The sequence below is a fragment of the Vulpes vulpes genome, chromosome 9, assembly GCF_048418805.1.
Source record: "Vulpes vulpes isolate BD-2025 chromosome 9, VulVul3, whole genome shotgun sequence".
Lineage (NCBI taxonomy): Eukaryota > Metazoa > Chordata > Mammalia > Carnivora > Canidae > Vulpes > Vulpes vulpes.
In genome coordinates, this window is record NC_132788.1 from 95,873,892 (window position 1) to 95,894,123 (window position 20,232).

A 20,232-nucleotide genomic window follows, 5' to 3' on the forward strand; every position below is an offset into this window, starting at 1 on the left:
GGGCCAGGCTGCCTCAGCAGTGGTCCAGCGGTGGGGGGACCAGTCAGTCCCACACTGGCCGGCTGAATGGCCAAGGGCCTGTAGGCTGGGTAGCTCCACTGGGCTCCAGGCCCACAAGGGACCCTCCCACCTGCCTGGGGAGTGGTGCTGGCTGTGGCCCGCACCTCATCAGTTGGCTCCGCATAGTCACTCCCTCCATGAGTCCCTGTCACTCAGCAGTGTGTCCCGAAGTTCCTTACATCAGCCGGTTTCCAGGCGGGCCACAATGACTGCCACAAGGCCCCAGGAAGCCCCGGCCAGGAAAGAGCAAGGCATCACTTCCCTGCATTTTCTTTTCTTTTTTTTTTTTTAAGATTTTATTTATTCATTCATGAGAGACACACACACACAGAGAGGCAGAGACATAAGCAGAGGGAGAAGCAGGCTCCATGCAGGGAGCCCGATGTGGGACTCGATCCCGGGTCTCCAGGATTACGCCCTGGGCCGAAGGCAGATGCTTAACTGCTGAGCCACCCAGGCGTCCCCATTTCGCTGCATTCTCCTGGTCAAAGCAAATCCCAGGCAGCCGGGAGTCACGGGGAGGGGCCATAGATGCCACTTTTCAATGGAAGGAACCATTGGTGGCTGTCTTTGGAAGTAATTCCACGTTGAAGCTGGAAATCCACTCATTCCAACGGGCGAAGACCACCGATTGCTGCCGGGGTCCCACCCACACAGTGTCCCCTGGAGCGTTTTCCAGGTGGACTCAAACCTGAGCTCCAGCTGCTCGGTGGCAGAGCAGCCCTGGCCCCTCGGTGGCATCTGCTTCCTATGAAATGCACAGATGGAACCCAGCGGGCGAGGACTTGCTTCTGTCCATGGAGAACTTTTGTCGAATGAAATCTGAGCTTATGGGACCCTGACATAACCAGAAGTGATTGATGTGGGGCCTGGTGGAGCAGAGGTGGGACTCCTAACCCACCCCCCTGCCCGCTCCGGAGCCAGAATTAAATCCACTGCCCTCCCTCCTTCAGCTCGTACCTGTATGAGCACTTGGCCTTGGGCCACGGTCCTTGGGCACGCACATCCTTAGGCTCCTGTGTTCCAAAGTGATGGAGAACCCAGTTCAAACCAGCTGAAGCAGAAGAGGCTCTTCCTGGCTCTATCTGCAGAGTCCGGGAGTGGCACTGCTTCAGGTATAGCTTGACCCAGGCTCAAACGAAGTCAGCGGTGCCAGACTCCGCCTTAGGGGCACAAGAAGGCTGCAGGGAGGCTGTGCCTCATCCCCACCTGACTCTTTAAACCCAGAGTCCCTCGTGGGAGAGGCCTGTCTCCACCACCAGTTAGGGCAGGACCCAAGTCTTATTCAAGCCAGGACTTGCTAGAATGTGTGGAAATAAGCAGAGTCCACCCAAATGCTATTTATCCGGAGCTCCCTACCACTTGCCTTTGGCACAGACCCCGGGGCAGGCAGAGGGGTGGGCAAGTGTGAGGCAGAGGGAAGGCCCCCAGTGTGCCCCAATTGGAAGGTGTGGGAGACGGTGGGTGTGCTAGCCACGTGATGAGGGGAGCATCTTTGGCCTTCCCCGGTTGGTCTGGAGCTGGGGAGCACACAAGTGAGGGAAGCTGGTGGTCCCTGACCAGGGCCCACCCACACTGGGGTGGTTACTGCAGACGCGGTGGTTGGAGCCCCCTGGGCTCCTTGCTGCAGACATTGTGGGTTCTGTTCGCATAGATGGCCCGGCCATTGTCCTTTTGATCCAGGCTTTGGACCCATGATAGAGCGAGGTCATCCTCAACAAACACCTGTAGGGTGGCACTGTGTGTGGAGCCCTCCGCCCACCTCTCCCCCCCCCCCCACGCCCCATCCGTGCCCCTGACCAACCCTCCCATTCCCTGTCTGCCTTCAGGTACTCGGGCCCCTGTGCTTTGGGGACCAGCACCCTCCCATCGGGGCCGTGCCCATCCTCCCCACCCTGCCCTTCGGCCTCCGCCCTCACCTGTCCGTGTAATGCTTCTTTTGATCCCAAAGGATCCCCTGCCGTGGTCCGTGTGCCCGCTGAACCACAACCGCACGGGCTACGACGAGGAGTGTGAGAAGGCGTCCTCCACGCAGTACTTCTGGTACAGGAAGACCCTCAACATCTCCCCGTCCATCCAGGACAGCGGGCGCGTGCAGTGGGAGCCGGCGCTCTGCCTCGTGCTGGCCTGGCTCGTCGTGTACTTGTGCATCCTGCGGGGCACCGAGTCCACCGGCAAGGTGGGACCGCAGAGCCTCCCCCGGGGCCCGGGCAGTGCCACGGGGCTGCCTCCCGCACTCGAGGGGCGGAAGCCGTGCTGGGGAGCAGGGCGCCGACAGCGTCGCTGGCACGAGTCACTCCTAGGCGACACGGCCAGTGCCGCGCCAAGCTGTGGCCTTGAAATGAGGACTCCCCCAGCTACCTAAAGGGATGAGCAGGTCTGTGCCCGCCAGCCCCAAATCCGTGCCACCCAAGTGGCACCGAGCAACTCAACAGCAAGTTTTCCCTGGGCTGGAGATGTCCCCAAGACCCCCTAGCTGCTGGCTCTCCAATTCAGCTGCACGTCAGTGACATGCGGAGAGCTTCTAGAATTCTGGGGTCTCAGTCTTCCCCGGGAGGTCCTGGAGCAATCGGTGTGGGAAGGGACCTGGGCATCGGGTAGTTAAAAGCTCCCACGGGTGATTCTAATCTAATCTAATCTGCCGCTGAGTCCAAGAACCTTTGCTCTAAGCTGCTGTCACTGACCCCGCGGAGCTGTCAGGCCTGATTTATAGACCTTCTCTCCCTGGTGTGTTCCCAGGCTTAGACTCCCGCAGGGGCTGAGATGCTCTTTAATCTGCCCCCATGGAGACAGTCTTCCTGCAATGTCTCTAGCACCTGCCAGCTCTGTGGATCTGCAGCAGATGCCTGGCCGCCCGGGGCGTGCCCTGCCTCATACGTGGTCACTCCTCCTAGCTCATCCCCGGGGGGTCGGGCATGCACCTTGTTCCCTCTTGCAGGAGCCCTTCACAGTAGAGTTCATTATCCCACCCACTGGAGCGTAGAGGGAAAAAGGGACCTGCCCAAGGGCACCTACCAGCAAGGGCAGAGCCAGGGCAGACCCAGCTTTGCTCTTGAGACTCCCCATCATCCATCCTGGTCTGATATGCTACCTCTTATTTGCTCTCTCCACACCTTTTATGACATAATTCACCCCAACTGTTCCCCTCAGAAGATCCTAAGAGGCCACCTGTCCTCACCCTCTTGACCACCTGAGTCGCCTCCTCCAGCCCCACTGTGTTTCTCTTGAGGCAGCGAGACCAGAACTCCTCGTGATATTTTAGGCACCCTGTGATGACCCCAGCACCATACTCATCCCATGGCCACCATCTTGAAGCTTGGCTCATACTTTATGCTCGTAAAAAAAAAAAAAAAATGTTTTTTGCAATTTGTCTTTGCTTGTTTCTAATGAACGTGACAAAAGATCTGAGGTCAGCATCTGTAAGCTTCAACATGTGACGAGGCCCTCTTTTCTAGATCATTTATAAATGTGCAAAACGAGGTCATGTCATGCCATGAATTCTTATTTATTCTTACTATTTCCTCTACTCAAGCCATACCCTCCCTCCAAGACAGAAGTGCCCCCAATAGCTTTATGTATGGGCAGCAATCCTGTTAAAAACTGTGTGGTATTTCCTCACCTCTTCTCTTAGAATATCCGCTCCCCCTCCCACCACCACCAAGAGTTGTTGTAGACTGGTCAGAAATGGTTCCTCCCAACGATGTAGACTGGGTCACATGTCTGACTTCCCTGATGAGGAGAAATGAGCCCAGAGAGCCTGCCAGGAAACTTACAGACCTAAGGGGAAGGAAGGAAGCCCCAAGGGCCTGCTCTCAGTGCCCCCTATGTGTCCACTGGTTATGGACATTGGTCACCCCTCTTCAGCTCATTGGTCAGATGTCCTTGCCCTCATCTGTCTCCATGTCACTCCTGGTTTATTTTCTTGTCAAGTCAGCTGGATTGATGACTCTTCTCGAGTTATGATGACCTCAGTGAAGAACCAATGATAACAGGCAGGCCCCACCTCTGCCTGTGTGCCCGGGGCATGGCCGCTCTTCTGGTGGCCTTGGGAATTTCCAGGATGAAGGTGCCACACCTCAGTAGGAATGGAGGGCCAAGTGCGATCCCATCCAAGCCCATCTGGACGTGGGCCTCCAACCAGATGTCCCACATGAGGGACCTTCAAGCAATTCTATCTCGCAGGATAGAATTTTGCAAAGTATTTCTGTGCTTTACGTAAAGAGGCTCTGGTGCACATCCGAGTCGACACAGAGGAAAGATGCCGGTCCTGGACAGGCACGCGTGCGCTTGGAGGTCCCTATTTGAAGGCAGTGGAAGAGTTAGAGTTAGCAAAACCAAAGTACGAGACTGTTTGCCAAAACTGCCATGAGAACCAAGGATAAAATGCCACTGAGCTTGTGATGCATGTCAGCAGGAAGAGAAGACCTAAAAAAAAAAAAAAAAAAAAAAAAAGGAAGAGAAGACCTGATTTTTTTTTTTTTTTAATAATTAGGACTGCTGCTTTGACCCATTTATCCAACAACCCATTTTTTTTTAAATTTTTATTTATTTATGATAGTCACAGAGAGAGAGAAAGAGAGGCAGAGACATAGGCAGAGGGAGAAGCAGGCTCCATGCACCGGGAGCCTGACGTGAGATTCGATCCCGGGTCTCCAGGATCGCGCCCTGGGCCCAAGGCAGGCGCTAAACTGCTGCACCACCCAGGGTTCCCGAGAAGACCTGATTGACCAAAAGTCCCATTCATGTGCAGCTTTAAAGCCCGCAAGAGTGAAGCCTTTTATTAAAAAAAAAAAAACAAGCTCAGATTGTTGAATTTCAGTCATATTTCTGATAGGGACACCATCCCCACACCACCATCACCACTTTTCCTTCACGAGCCCTCATGACCAAGCTTCTCCCTGGTCTCAGTTCTGGAGACACGTGCCCTTGATCCAAGGCCCTGAGTTTCTTTTTCTCTTTAAAGACGCCATAAATGGGGTAGGTGATGGTGCTTTCTGCTGCATGGGGGCCACTAGGAAGCTCGATGGGGAAGGAATCTGGTTCCCAAATGGTCCAGCCCCCCCACACACACGCTGTGGGCTTTCTCTTTGGGCTCATCTTCCTGGATCGCTCACATTGTCTCTCTTCTAGCAATTAAAACTAGCAATGCCCTAGGTATACCCAAATCCTTTCTGCAGTAGAGCCCGGGTGCAGGGAGGCTGGGAGGCAGAGGCCTCGATCCAGTTTCCTCTGGTCTAGGAAGCAGGTTGCCTGGCGGTTACGGAGGCGGGGAAATGCATGCCAGCACCCCAGCTCCCCAGCCCACACTCAGAGCCTGTGGCCATGCCTTTCCAGCCGTCGGTAGCCCGAACGCCCAGGACGGTGCCGGTGCCGGTGCCGTGTGCTCTATGGGGCCCAGGGGTCTGTCCCAGGGACCAAGGGGCCCTGTGGTCCCGCGTCTCCGAGACTGACTCTGCCCTCTGGTGCCCCCTGGTGCCCGCAGGTGGTGTACTTCACCGCGTCGCTGCCTTACTGCGTGCTCCTCATCTACCTGGTCAGGGGCCTCACGCTCCACGGAGCCACCAACGGCCTGTCCTACATGTTTACCCCCAAGGTACCGGCTGGAGGGAAGGGGACCTGCCATATTCCAGGATGGGTGGAAAGAGGGGAAGACCCAGGGAGGTGGGTGGGAGCCCACCAGGCTGGGGCAGCAGAGTGGATTGCCCATGGGCGCTGGGTGACCTCCTCAACCAGGCCGGCCCCAAACCCCGTTCATTCTGGGGCACTGACTCTTTTGTTGACTCCTCCTCCTTGTCCTCCCTGCGCCCCGACCGACCACTACCACAGCCCCAGGTCTGGTCTCCTGGCCCATCCACTCTCAGCTCGCACCCTCCTGGCAGCCTGTGGACTACGTGATTCATGCCCCAACCACCTGTCTTTCCTGGCTGTGCATCTCCACGTACCCCTTCCCTACAGGGAAGAATCCACACTCCGCAGGGTATTCTGTGCTCCCCGGCACCCCACAGCCAATGCTCATCCAGCAGCAGGGGGTGTGGAGACAGGAGGCAGGGGCACTGTTGCCTTTGGGACAAAAGGAGCTCTTCATTTAGCAAATCCGGCCCCTAGAAACAAAAGGACTGTGGCAGCACCCCCCCCACCCCGAATGTTCCCCACATTCCACATGGCCCCCAGCATCAACCCAGACCGAGAGCTCCAGACCAGGCCGCACCACCTCCGTCCCTCCAGGCGCAGGCCTGCTGCTCACGGTCAGGGGCTCGGCACCCATTTAAACGACTTCACTCCGCTTCTTGCAATTGCACACGTCGGCTGGGAAAGGTGCTGGGGAGCATCGGGCCTGAGTGATGCGTGCGCTTCAGCTGCTGGGGAGCAGACTGGAGCCCGGGGCCCAGGAGAGCTGGGCTGTGGCTCAGGCCCCTGGCACGCCCTCTCGGTCCCCTCTCTGCGCCTCCTGCCCCTGCCCGTCGGTCACAGAGGTGGCTCACTGGCCCCGTCCCCTGTGGGCTTTGCAGTTGGAGCAGCTGGCCAACCCCAAGGCCTGGATCAACGCGGCCACCCAGATCTTCTTCTCCCTGGGCCTGGGCTTCGGCAGCCTGATCGCCTTCGCCAGCTACAACCAGCCGTCCAACAACTGCCAGAAGCACGCCATCATCGTGTCCCTCATCAACAGCTCCACCTCCATCTTCGCCAGCATCGTGACCTTCTCCATCTATGGCTTCAAAGCCACCTTCAACTACGAGAGCTGCCTGGACAAGTAAGCCCAGCCCGGCCACCCCGGGAGCCCTGGGCCTCAGGTTGGGGGGTTGCGTTCCCCCAAGCTCCCAGGTCTGTCTGGGAAGAGATGGGTGCCAGGAAGGCAAGGGGGCGGGGCAAAGGCCACCAGCTTCACAGCCCTCCACCTGGGGCCCCAACCCGGGCACCCGGCCTGGGGACTGAGGGCAGTTCAACAGACAAACCGTAGTTTCTTCTAGCCCATCAAGTGCTCTCTGGGTGAGCCACGGAGGTCCCAGAACCCTCTCCCTGCACCCCCCCCTTACCCAAAACACGACAAACCTCATCCATGTCCATCACTGTCCCACACGGGAGTGAGTCACTGGCCACAAGTGGCTACCTACAGATTTAAATGGAGATTGATTAACATCATGAAGTGAATCGTTAAAAATTCACTTCATTAAATTCGTTGATTCAATTTTAATGAATCAAAGCAGCTGTGACCTTAGTTAAGTCGATGAATTAAATTTTTGTTGAAACTGATTTCCATTTAAATGTAAATGAACTCAAGTGGTTTTCTCAGTGAGATTCACCAATTCAAAGCGCTCATGGGTCCGTGGGGGCCCCACAGGACGGCGCGGGGGTAGGGCATCCCCCCCCCATCACATTCTCTCGGGACAGTGTCGGCCCAGACGTGAAGGTGGCTGAGGGGTGCGGGTTGGTTTCTCATCTCTGGTCCTGCTCGAGTCTCTTCCAAAGCCATTCAAAATCACCCCAGACTTTAAAGGTTACCGATCAACAGATTCCCTTTGCTGGAGAGACCTCGCCCCATCGGATGGGGAGGAACCCCTGGCACCCAGGCTTCGAGGGGGTTCAGTGACAATGGCCTTGCTAACCAGCGAAGGTCCATCTGGTGCTCTGCTCTGTAGGGTGATTCTGCTGCTGACCAATTCTTTTGACCTTGAAGATGGCTTTTTGACACCCAGCAACCTGGAGCAGGTGAAGAGCTACCTGGCGTCTGCCTTCCCCAGCAAATACAGCGAGGTGCTCCCACAAATTAAAAACTGCAGCTTGCAATCAGAGCTGGCCACGGTAAGGCGCGGGCGAGGTCTCGGCTTGCTTCCCTCCGCGGAGAGCCGCCCACAGGGACCTTTGAGAGCCTCCCACAATAAAGCACAAGCCAAGGAAGATTCTCGAGGCAGCCTTAGTGTCAAGCCCATGTGTTATTTCCCAGATGCTTTTCATGCGATGTAGCAGCAGCTTCTTTGCAAGTGACTGGGGCAGTGGGTGCCGTAGTGGAGGACCCCAGGCCTGTAGCTGCTTCTGTGGCCTTCATGCTGGGGTCACGTGTGTTCTTGTCGAAGCCGTGGCGAGTGGTGTCTGGTTCCTCAGCCAAGTGTGTAGCTAAACAGCTTAAAGCACAGCAACTGGTAACATAGGGGCCCGGAGCTCCTTCTCCTGTGGCTTGTCTACCAGCACCTGTCAGTATGGGCCACCTTCTCGGGCATTCGGTTGGCATCACTGTCATTGATCAGCTCATTGCATGCAGTAGGCAGCCAACTGCGTGCACACCGGCCTGACCCCCAGCCCCCGCCTCTGAGGCCTCAATCCCTCCCCTTGGGGCCTCAGCTCCTGGTGGGTGTTTTCATTTCAAAATTCCTTTTTGTTTAGGGCCCCTGAGAGTTTTCCGCACTTACACCTGAGCTTGGCTCAGTGTCCAAGAATTATGTGGTTGCGGATTTATTCAGACTGTCTTGTTATACGTTTGTTCCTGTTTTTACCCTCTGTTCCCCCTGCCCCCGCCCCGCCCTGCTGCTTTATTCTCTGCTATTTGGAGCTGATCTAGCGAATTTCTTCACTCGAATTAGTCCCATGCACATTTAACTTAACAACACCTGAGGTTCAACAAGATCTTGACGTCCCACCCAAACAGAACAAGGACTGTAGAGCACGTTCATCTCATTCCTCTGGTTTCAAATACCGTCTGTGTCCGGCTCTGTCCTTTTGAGCCTGTAAGCTGGATACAGGTGTTGTTGTTGCTGTTTTTTAATTTTATTTATTTATTCATGAGAGACACACAGAGAGAGGCAGAGACACAGGCAGAGGGAGAAGCAGGCTCCATGCAGGGAGCCCGACATGGGACTTGATCCCGGGTCTCCAGGATCACGCCCTGGGCCGAAGGTGGCGCTGAACCGCTGAGCCACCCAGGCTGCCCCAGGTGTCGTTTCATACGACTGTGTCTACCCTTCCCTGCACGTTTGCCATTTTACCTGCTCACCATTTCCTTTGGCACCCAGACATCTTCTGGGATTTTTTATCCTCCCTTAAAATGCATCCCTTTATAGCAGGTTGGGTTTTTTTTTCTTTTAATTTTAATTCCAGTATAATTAGCATACAGTGCTATATTAGTTCCCGGTGCACGGCACCTGCTCCTTGATGATGCATTGCCTCAGGTTTTGTCTATATGCAAATATATATATTCAGCCCCTCTTTTTATTTTATTTTATTTTTTTTCCTCTCAGCCCCTCTTTTTAAAGACAGTTTCTCCTACGTAGAACATTCCAGGTTCACAGTGATCTTCTCTCCACACTTCGGAGATATTTGCCATGTGATTCTGGCTTCCATGGAGGCTCTTATAATGTCCTGTCCTTCTTCAAAGCACTCTGGCTTCCAGCGCTCTCTCTGATTTCTCTGTCCCCTTTCCTTGGACTCTGCCCTCTGCTATCTAAGCACGGGTGTATTTCTCTTTATGCAATGTGGGTTTGGGCATGGTTGGGCTTCCTGGGTCCACGGATCCGTGTATCTTACCAGTTCTGGAAAATTAATACCTGTTACCTCTTACTCGTTGCCTATACTTCTCTCTTCTCTGTCCAGAATTCCTTCTACATCTTCTCATCCCTCCCTGCATGTCTCATTTCTCTTTTATGTTTTCCCACCTTCTTTTCTTTTCTTCATTATGGATTCATTCCTGGGATACACCTCCCAGGTCACTAATTTTCTCTTCAGCTGCAAGTGGTATTTAGCTGCCGGTGTAGCCTTTTGGTTCAGTAATTTGTTAGACACGATATTTTCTCCCTCAAATTTGCTTTTCATTCTAGTAGCTTCTTCTGATATGTTTATCTCGGCAATTTTGCCTTTTGTTTCTTTGGAAGTGTCGTACACATAGCTATCCCTGACATTGTGGAGGATGTGTGGGCTCATAATAATGATAAAAAGCAAGCCAACGTTAGCAGGTTTTGTTACCGTTTGTGAATTCTCTACAAATGCTCACCCCCGATGTCTGCACCCAGAGCTGGAGAATCCCACTGTGCTCATCAGTATGCCACAGAGCTGACTTATGTTCTGAATCTGCCAATCCAACATCTGCCATTCTGAGGGAATTATTCCTGCTGACTCTTTTTACTCGGTGGCTTGTCTTCCTGTGGGTCGTTTTTTTTTTTTTTTTTTTTAAGAGTTCATTTATTCATGAGACACCCAGAGAGAGAGGCAGAGACATAGGCAGAGGAAGAAGTAGGCTCCCCACAGGGAGCCCGATGTGGGACTCAATCCCAGACCCCAGGATCACAACCTGAGCCAGAGGCAGATGCTCAATTGTTGAGCCACCCAGGCGTCCGATCTTGGGGTTTATACGTCTGTTTGCAAGCTCACTGCTTGATCATCTCTGATGGTCCTGCAGGTCTAAATTAAGGGAGCTTTGCCCCAGGGAGGGTTTGCTTCTGCTGCTGATAGCCAGGGGGCACCCTCGAACCCAAGACCTCTTTCATCCCTCTTGAGGGTATGTCATTAAGCAGGACCTCCAAGCTCTTTTCCACAGTTCAGTATCCCCACAACAGGGCTATCGCTGCAGGGATCTGGCCACTGAGCAATCCTGTCATTTTGGTTGCCCGCCGGCCAGGCCAGCTCCCCACTATTCTGGCTCCCATTGCTCTGGTTCCACCTGCCCACCTCGGCTCCCAGCCACTGAGGACTCAGAACACCTAGGTGGTCATGACACTGGAAGCAGAAATGATCCAAACCTTGTTTTATTGTATTTCATCCAGAACATATGTGAGTTGGAGCTGGAGAGAGGAGCTCAGTACTCCAAGATGACTTGGAACATTTGCCAACACGGACTCCTGACGGGTCCCACTTCTACCAGCCCCACTAAGCCTGAGGGGCCGGGCTGCAGATGGCAAAGCCAACCTCAGAACCTGGCTTCTCATGGCCACTTCCAGGGTCCCCCAAATTGCTTAGCATCGGGTGTGCTTGAGGAGTCCTACGCTCCTTGGGTGTGTAACCGGTGTCTTCTTACCACGGGCAGGCAGTCCAGGGCACTGGCCTGTCTTTCATCGTCTACACTGAGGCCATTAAAAACATGGAGGTGTCGCAGCTATGGTCGGTGCTCTACTTCTTGATGCTGCTGATGCTGGGCATTGGGAGCATGCTGGGGAACACGGCGGCCATCCTCACGCCTCTGACCGACAGCAAGGTCATCTCCCGTCACCTGCCCAAGGAGGCCATCTCCGGTGAGTGGGCCAATCCGTGGAGGAGGCTGGATCTGGGAGGGCCGGGCGTGGGGTGCCAGCTGATGGGCGAGCTGCCACAGGACCCTGTGCTCGTCGACGTGCCAACCTCCCAGAGGTCCTGCCATGGTCTCTCCTCCGGGCCATCAAGGACCTGGTCTGTGTGACTCGCCCTTGCCTCTGCTTCTCCATTCCAGCCATGGAAAAGGCCAAAGTCACCAACGTGGTGCTCAAAACTCTTCAGTCTAGGAGAGGACCTGCTTTTTTGTCTTTGTTTTAATTGAAGTGTAACAATTATCATGTGTGCATTGCTTAAACACAAACTCAATGAGTTTTACATGTTTCTACCCAAGTAACCACCACCCAAGTCAAGATACAGAGCATCCCCACGGCCCCTGAGAGCCACTTGCCACCCTTTCCCAGTCCATATGCTGACCTCTGTCCCCAAAACCACCTCTCTCTGACTGCTACCATTTAGGATTTTTTTTCCCACTCTTGAACTTCCTATAAATGAAATCACACCATCTGTGCTCCTTGTATCTCTTGTCTTCACCAAACTCTATGCGGTTCACCCTGTTGTGGCAAGTGGCTGCAAGTCTGTCCCTTTCCTGCCTGTGTGATAAATGATCCCCTGTAAGACCACCCACCACCATGCACCTTCCCATTCTGCTGCGGGGGGTGGGGGGTGGGGTGGGGGCGTTCTTAGGGAAGGAACCTATTTTTTTCTAATCACCACCCCCCTCCCTTCTTCACTCCACCATCCATCTGCTCCATTCTTCCTGGCTGTGTCTGGGGGACCCTGTGGCCCCCACCCCTGCCCATGATGACGCCATCCCACTGCATCTAGGACATCCCTTCTCCCAGCTCTCGGATCCCACCCAGTTCTCATCCCATCCCCTAAAATCCCGACCACGCAGGTGGAGCTGCCCACCCTTTGTCAGAACCCTCTAGTGCTGAGCATCCCTCCCTGCGCCTGGCCTCTGTAGCCGCATGACGTGTGTGTGTGACGTGTGTGTCCAGCACGTAGCCCCTTCTCCTTGTGTGTCCTCTCAAGATGGCACTGGGGTTTGGTGACTGGTGGTATATGGTGTGGCGCTGGGAAGGGCAGGTGTGAGCTTCCGAGTCAAAAACTTCATGGGGTCCCCGGGGGGGTCAGCCAAAGGAGACTGGGACAAGAACCTCAGTTCTGGAGGCACAGGGGCCTCTGTCTGAATCCCGACTCCACCACTTGCATGCTGTGGGATGTGGGGAAAGTTACTCCATATCTCTGGGCCTTGGCTTCCCCAGCTGTGAAAGGGGCTCCCCAGACTACCAGATCCAATGTACGCCTGTGCCTGGGGCACAGTAGCGGGAGCTGGGTAAACATTCCTATCTTCCCCTCCCCTCCCTACTCCCTCTCTGGCCAGGTGTGAGTCCTCCCTAGGAAGTCCTGGGAGGGGTGCCCCGCCAGCGCAAATCTGTGAGCTCCGGGGCTGATTTGTTGGGGGCAAACAGGCTGGGTGGGACCCCCCCTTCCCCCCCTTCCCCCCCTTCCCCCCCCAGACAGCAGTGCCCACAACGTTCTCTTTTCCACTGAGCTCCACGCCCCCTGCATGCAGGACAGCTCCCTGAGTTGACATCAGCGACTTGTGCAGACACCCCTCCTCGGGGACACCTTTGGCGCCCCTGAACCCACGCACCTGTGGCACACACGGGCAGGGAGGCCAGTCCCCGGCACAGTCCCCCTGGGGTCCGCGGCTCTGCTGCCGCAGAGGAAGCTGGATGGACGGGTGGGCGTCTCAGGCTGGTGAGCGCGTGGTCTTGCGGCCCAGGTCTGGTGTGCCTCGTCAACTGTGTCATCGGCTTGGTGTTCACCATGGAGGCCGGCAACTACTGGTTCGACATATTCAATGACTACGCTGCCACACTGTCCCTGCTGCTCATCGTCCTGGTGGAGACCATCGCTGTGTGCTACGTGTACGGGCTGAGGAGGTGAGGAGGCCCCGCCCCCGCCCCGCCGAACCACGCCCCCGATGAGCCCCGCCCCTGCTTGGGCCACGCCCCCACGGGGGCCCCGCCCGCACCCGCTGGACCACTGCCCCGATGAGCCCCGCCCCCACGGAGGCCACGCCCCGCCCGATGAGCCCGCCCCTGCTTGGGCCACGCCCCCACGGGGCCCCGCCCCTGCTTGGGCCACGCCCCCACGGGGGCCACGCCCGCACCCGCTGGACCACTGCCCCGATGAGCCCCGCCCCCACGGAGGCCACGCCCCGCCCGATGAGCCCCGCCCCTGCTTGGGCCACGCCCCCACGGGGCCCCGCCCGCACCCGCTGAACCACGGCCCCGATGAGCCCCGCCCCCACGGAGGCCACGCCCCGCCCGATGAGCCCCGCCCCTGCTTGGGCCACGCCCCCACGGTGGCCCCGCCCGCTTGGGCCACGCCCTCACGAAGGCCACGCCCACACCCGCTGGACCACGGCCCCGATGAGCCCCGCCTCCACGGAGGCCCCGCCCGATGAGGCCACGCCCCTGTTGGGCTACGCCCCGCCCTGGGCCACGCCCCCACGGAGGCCACGCCCCTTCCCGCAGGCCCTCCACCCCTGGCTTCCAGCTTCCAGCTTGGCATTGCTTGTCCTTGTGCGAGGCTGGTTCTCTGCCTCCGTCCCACCCTCCGCTCATACCTCCTCTCTCCACTTCCTGTATTTTTACTTTTTGTTATAGGATATTCGCCCGTGGACCCTGCTGGACCCCAGCGGCTTACCCGGGCAGGGAACCGTGCCTCCAGGCACGAGACACTCTGATCATCCGTGAACATCAGTATTTTTCGAGCGCGCTGACCAAAGTCCAGTGCATAACTTACACCCTAGAAAGTGCTGCAGATTCAGGATGTCAGGTTCTCCATCCCAGCCCTGGAATGTTTTAAATCTCCCCAGGCCATGGCAGGTGCCGTGGGGCTGAGACCCCTGGTCTAGAGCAGACTCCAAACCTGAGTGTGGACGGTCGGTTCTGACCTGCTGGGCCTCACGCCAGGGCTTCTGATCACCTAGGTGCAGAGAGCTGCCCAAGGACTCATGCTGCTAACAGGTTCCCGGCGGAGTCTGGGGACCTCAGTCTGACAACCACGGGTCTAGACAGCCTTGCTACTTCAGGTGTGGTTCCAGAGTAGCAGCCTCAGTGATATCAGGGAGCTTGTTTATTTATTTTTAAATATCTTATTATTCATGAGAGACAGACAGAGAGAGGCAGAGACATAGGCAGAGGGAGAAGCAGGCTCCATGCAGGGAGCCCAATGCAGGACTTGATCTGGGATCAGGCTCTGAGCCAAAAGCAGACGCTCAACCGCTGAGCCACCCAGGCGCCTCCAGGGAGCTCGTTTAAAATGTGAGATCTGGGGCCCACCCAGGCCCACTGAATCAGATCCGACGTTTTAACGCGTGAGGGAAGTGCAGTGCACTTTGGGAAGCACTGCTCAGATGTGAGCCGATTACAAAGGTGTGTCAAGTCGTGCCCTGCATCCTCCGTCTTTTCTCATCCTCCAAACTGGTTTGGAGGGGGTTGGGGGAGGGGAGGACGAGCCATGACTCCAGAAACCAGACCCCTTGAGCCACGTTTCCCCACTGTGTCTGGGAAGCCCTGGGGTCTCCTGTCACACCAAGGGACTCCTATGATCAAATAATTTCAGGACATAATAAGTTAAAGCCAAGATTTCTTTCCTATTGGACTTCTTGGAGCCTTGAAGACAATTGTGAATCTCAAAGACTGGGGTATAATTTGTAGCAGTTCTCTCTGCTTGCCCAGGGGACAGCGCCATCTAGTGACACCTAGCAACAGTGCCATGTCACCTTTCCCCACCCACGCAGCCAGCTGGCTCTTCCCAACCTTCTCTATCCAAGAAAGTGGGGGGCAGAGGATGTGAAGGGACAGAGAACCCCAGCCCTTTCTGCCACGTGTAATCTTGAAAATCTCAGGTACTCACACGAAGGACACGAGCCTTCATGTCCTGGAACCCAGGGGCCAGCCAGGTCAGCAGCAGCATGGGAGCAGGTGACAAGCTGCAGGCTTCTGCGGGAACTCAGGACATGCAAACAGGCCCAAGTCTGGCAGGTGGCTGTGGTTGCAGCTGGTGACGGGCTCACCCGCCCCACCCCCACCCCTCTCCAAGGCTAGAGCGCCTCGGGGGCAGTTTCAAGACCCTGGACGGGAGGCAGTACACCAACCTGGGTTTTAGGCCTGAGTCTGGGCCTAAAACTACCCTGGGTGCCCTCGGGGAAGTCACCTCACAGCCTGGGGCCTTGCTGCCTTCTGCTGTTAAATGGGATGATGCCTGGGTGGGCATCTCCCAAAGTGCTGAAGATAGTTTCCATACCTACTTGTGTCTGTATCAGCATGAGTAGCTTGTCACACCCACGGTAAAACCGATGCTGTTGCACTATTGCTAAATTTAAGGAAGAGACTCCGTTTAAAGGGAAGAAAAAGACACAGTCCGCAGACACGATGGCCATCACAGCGGTGTCTGCGGGCAGCCACCTTTGGGGACTGCTGCTCTGGCTTCTCTGTGCCCGCCACAATGGGCCAGGCCCAAAGTGCTTTGCTCCTGGGTTTGGCTCTCCCCTCTGCCTCAGCAAACCCGCTCTGGTTCCAGGGTACAAAAGAGATTCCCCTCTGGAGGCATTTTTATGTGCAGTATAGAGTCGCTGATACCAGGACGGAGGAGGGGGGGCAGAGCTTGGGCACCCCCCTCCCCAGGGTTGATGGCTGGCTTGATAAATGTCCCGCATTGCTGTTTCTTCCTGCCTCCGCTGGGAGCCGCCCCCTGGTTTACACCAGCGCCTTCCTCCGAAGGTGCTTAGCACCGGGAAGATCTCCTCGAACGTCCCCCTAACTATGGGGTGGTTCATTGCCTTGCTCCACTGCTCTGCGGAGGCCTCAGCCCTTTCCCTCCTCCACCCCCTGCCCCCACCCTCTCCCCAGGAGGTACCAGAGAGGGATCCCAAGAGGTCATCGATGGTGCTCAGAACAGAATCTTCCTGGGACCACAGGGATATGAAAGCTGAAGCCCCCTCACCCCAACAGCATGGATAATCCAGGCTTTCTCCCCATTTTCCAAATAGATTTGAAAGTGACCTCAAGGCCATGACTGGCCGCACTCTGAACTGGTACTGGAAGGTCATCTGGGCCGGCGTCAGCCCGCTGCTCATCATCAGCCTCTTTGTCTTCTACCTGACTGACTACATCCTCACGGGGACCCTGAAGTACCAAGCCTGGGACGCCTCCCAGGTACCCTCTGTCTCAGGGCTCCCCGGCGCTCGCTCTCAAGCACCAGCTTTCAGTTTTCTGAAACCAAAGAACCATTTCCCCGGTGTGGGCAGGTTATTTGTCTCAACACGGAAGCATCACCCGGGTATTTACTCAGCCCAGGACAGCAGCAAGTGGGCTTTGAGTTTTCCAACATGCGCTCTGGGAAAGAGAATGGGAAGTTCCCAGGGGACCTGTGCCGGCGGCCAGAAGGCCTCTTGCTGGGACTGGTTCCCGCCTGGGCAGCACCCTCTTCCTCGGCCGCAGGCCCTCTGACCACTTAGGCCTCCTCGGGAAAGGCAGAGGGAGCCCGGAGGGCATGGGCCCGGGCCCTGGAAGGGATGCCACAGGAGTCCAAGGGGACCTGCCCTTGCACTTGCATGGCCAGATCCTGGGCGGCTGTGGCTCTGGGTGCAGCTGGGACAGAACAGGCTCACTCAGGGCACCAGGCAGCCACCGTACTGACCGGAAGGGCAAGTGTCCATCCCTATGTGAACAAGGGCGGCCACGTGGATGCCCTCGGCCTGTAGGTCAGCCCTGGCTGTCCCTACACAGACGCACTCTCATGGGGAATATTTATGCTGTGAGGACAGTAACACTTCAGGCCAGCAGGCACTCGTCTGCCCAGGGGTAGAGGATGTGTCCCTCAGTATCCAGTGTGCATGGTGGCGTGCAGAGAAGGGGGGTGAAGGACACAGCTCCACGCGAGCACACAACTGATGGTGGCTGGAGGCGCTCCCAACCTGGTTCCAGTGGCGGTGGGGGGGCTGGGGTGTCTTCCCCAATCCATAGCAGCCTGACACTTTCATAAAATGCAAGGCCAGTGAACCAGTCGAAAAGTGAAATGAGAAAAGATACATAGAATACAGGCTCCAATTATTTCTTATATGCAATAGACTCAAGATGAAGCTGCCTATTTGCTAAAGCAGCTTCTATGTGTTTCCTCCCACTTTCTGGACTGGTCAGGACAGAACAAAAGAAAGGGACTAGGGGAGGAACGAGAAGTTTGTGGGCTGGTTCCCACACCACACTCTAAGCCACGTTTTGGCTTACAAACCACGCTTGGTTGGCAGCAAACACCTGCTCTCCCGGGACGTAGCTGTTCTGTGGCTCCCGCATAGAAAGGTGACATTTACTGGCTTTTTGGCCACTTTTTAAAGAAAGATTTTATTTATTTATTCATGAGAGACACAGGCAGAGGGAGAAGCAGGCTCCATGCAGGGAGCCCCATGTGGGACCCGATCCCAGGACTCCAGGATCACGCCCTGGGCCTAAGGCAGGTGCTCAACTGCTGAGCCACCCAGGTGTCCCTTGGCCACGTTTTCTCATCAGCTTTAAAGCATGTGCATTCAGGGAAACATCCACCAACTAAATCCAGAGGTCCATCAAGACTTCTTGTAAGACTAGGGCTGTGTGCTATTAGGATGGTGGCCAACAGCCACATGTGGCTATTTACACTGAAATTCATTACAACGTGATACAATTTAAAATTCAGTTCTTCACTCTCATGGCCACAGTGCGTGTGCGTGTGCTCCGTAGCCACCTGTGTCTGGGCGCTGCCATGCTGGACACCGATACGGAAACATTTCCATCAGCCCAGAAGGTTCTGTTGGACAGCAGGGGCCTAAGGAAGGTTAGCCCCCTACATTTAGGTGCCCTGATGGTGCCTCAAATGAAAGGCCCTTGATTGTTTTTGTGGTTACTCTTCAGGCGTGGAGCCAAGTAGCGGCTGTATGCACGCTGGTGGAAAATTTCATGGATGGGATGCCCGGGTGGCTCAGCGGTTTAGCGCCGCCTTCAGCCCAGGACGTGATCCTGGAGTCCCGGGATCGAGGCCCACGTCGGGCTCCCTGCATGGAGCCTGCTTCTCCCTCTGCCTCTCTCTGTGTCTCTCATGAATAAATAAATAAAATTTAAAAAGAAAACTTCACGGAAGAGAAAGCAGCCAAGGGGAACTAGTCTCCCCCGCACACCTGCCAGCGAGCTGCTGTGCCAGGTGGCCCGTAAGGAAGCCCGATCCCAGACAGTCCCGCCGCCCACAGCCTCTCGGCCAAGCCAAGCTCTCTGCCTCCCGGGGCTCCTGGCGCTGACGCTCAGCTTCTCCTTTCAGGGTCAGCTCGTGACCAAGGATTACCCCCCCTACGCACTGGCCGTCATTGGACTGCTGGTGGCCTCCTCCACCATGTGCATCCCCCTGGTGGCCCTGGGGACTTTCATCATGCGCTGCTTCAAGAGGAAGGGAGACACGCCCCCCGTGGCCTGAGGACTGGGCTTCCCGGAGACCACGCTCACTGTTCTGCAGCTACGATTTACAGGTGGAATCTCCTGGGCTGATTTTGCAGTTATTTACTCCAGAAATACTCAGCCCGTCGTCCCCAAGTCCACCAAGAAGAACCGCGGAAGAAGGGTCCCTGGGACCCACACTCCACCTGCAGAGCAGCCCTTGGTCCCCTCTGCCTCCCCCCGGGTCGCACCGTGCTGCCTCCTTGTCACCAAAGACGCAGGCTCTTCAAGGCCAGTCTTGAAGACAATTGCTTTCTTGATTCTAGCGAAGTCCTAGAACTCAGACACACTGTGAGCTCAAATCTGACCATAATTTTTGCAGAATAAAACTTAAAGCGATTTTTTTCTTCTGGAGAAATTCCAAAATATCAGAGGGCAATTGTTTTTTTTTGTTTTGTTTTGTTTTTTGTTTGTTTGTTTTTTTGTTTTTTAAAAGATTTTATTTATTTATTCATGAGAGACAGAGAGAGAGAGGCAGAGACACAGGTAGAGGGAGAAGCAGGCTCCTTGGGGGTTGTCTGACGCAGGACTTGATCCCCGGACCCCAGGATCACGACCTGAGCCAAAGGCAGATGCTCAACCACCGAGTCACCTAGGTGCGAGGGCAATTGTTTTTCAGATCAGTTTGAAAAGAGGGGTTTTTTGTTTGTTTTTTAAAGCACCTGAGAGGACAGATCTGAACATCACTCATGCAAAATCAGTTTTGTTTTGTTTTTTTGTCATGGTGAATATGCAATTGCTGTGTTCTTCACTCACAGGACTGGCTGACCAGGCAGAGGGGAGGCCTTTGTTGGGATCCATAAAAAGGGGGTCACTTCTGTGATCTGAGGTCTCTCACACTGGGTCCAGGACCAGTCTTCCCAACTACAGTTCACAACCCCAAACCACCTGAGCAGTCTGTGCAGACGGCCCCTACCCCGGGGGGTTACACATCGGAAAAGGTGCCAGAGCCACCTGGAGGGTGAAAGCAAATCTAACTTGCCCATAGACGATGTGATATTTGGACATGGTGCCCAACTCTTTATATAGCAAAGACCATGAACATCACTTACGATCAATTTTAAATTATTTGTACATAAGTTTCCTAACGTGTATATAACTCTAACAGAACATCCTGGAACTGAAGACACTATATTTATGATACAGCATCAGTCCACTGTGCCAACGTCTCCTGTCTTTTTTTAACGGCAATAAGTAGATCAAGGTCATCCCGAAGTGGAGAGGGCACCTTCCTGCCCTAACAATCTGGCTTCACTGGCATACAGAATTCAGGGAAGTTTCTCTGGGTAGATTCGTACAAACATTTTTGAAGACAAACACTCATATAGGACATCAGCTGGAGTTTTGGGTTTTGGTTTTTTAACTTTTTTCATGCTATAAATGTCCTATATAATGAAAACAGGCA

General features: G+C 55.4%; 1 protein-coding gene across 1 annotated transcript in view; it reads left to right on the forward strand.

The window, feature by feature from the left end:
* Positions 1-19,988, forward strand: part of SLC6A20 (solute carrier family 6 member 20) — a 38,797-nt gene extending 18,809 nt beyond the window's left edge. The window contains exons 4-11 of the mRNA XM_025989241.2: positions 2,012-2,239; positions 5,543-5,653; positions 6,570-6,811; positions 7,698-7,860; positions 11,069-11,273; positions 13,082-13,241; positions 16,361-16,526; positions 18,655-19,988. Of these exons, the coding sequence (XP_025845026.1) occupies positions 2,012-2,239; positions 5,543-5,653; positions 6,570-6,811; positions 7,698-7,860; positions 11,069-11,273; positions 13,082-13,241; positions 16,361-16,526; positions 18,655-18,807 (1,428 nt within the window). The 3' untranslated portion in view covers positions 18,808-19,988. The remainder of the gene's footprint in view (positions 1-2,011; positions 2,240-5,542; positions 5,654-6,569; positions 6,812-7,697; positions 7,861-11,068; positions 11,274-13,081; positions 13,242-16,360; positions 16,527-18,654) is intronic.
* Positions 19,989-20,232: the final 244 nt, after the last annotated feature.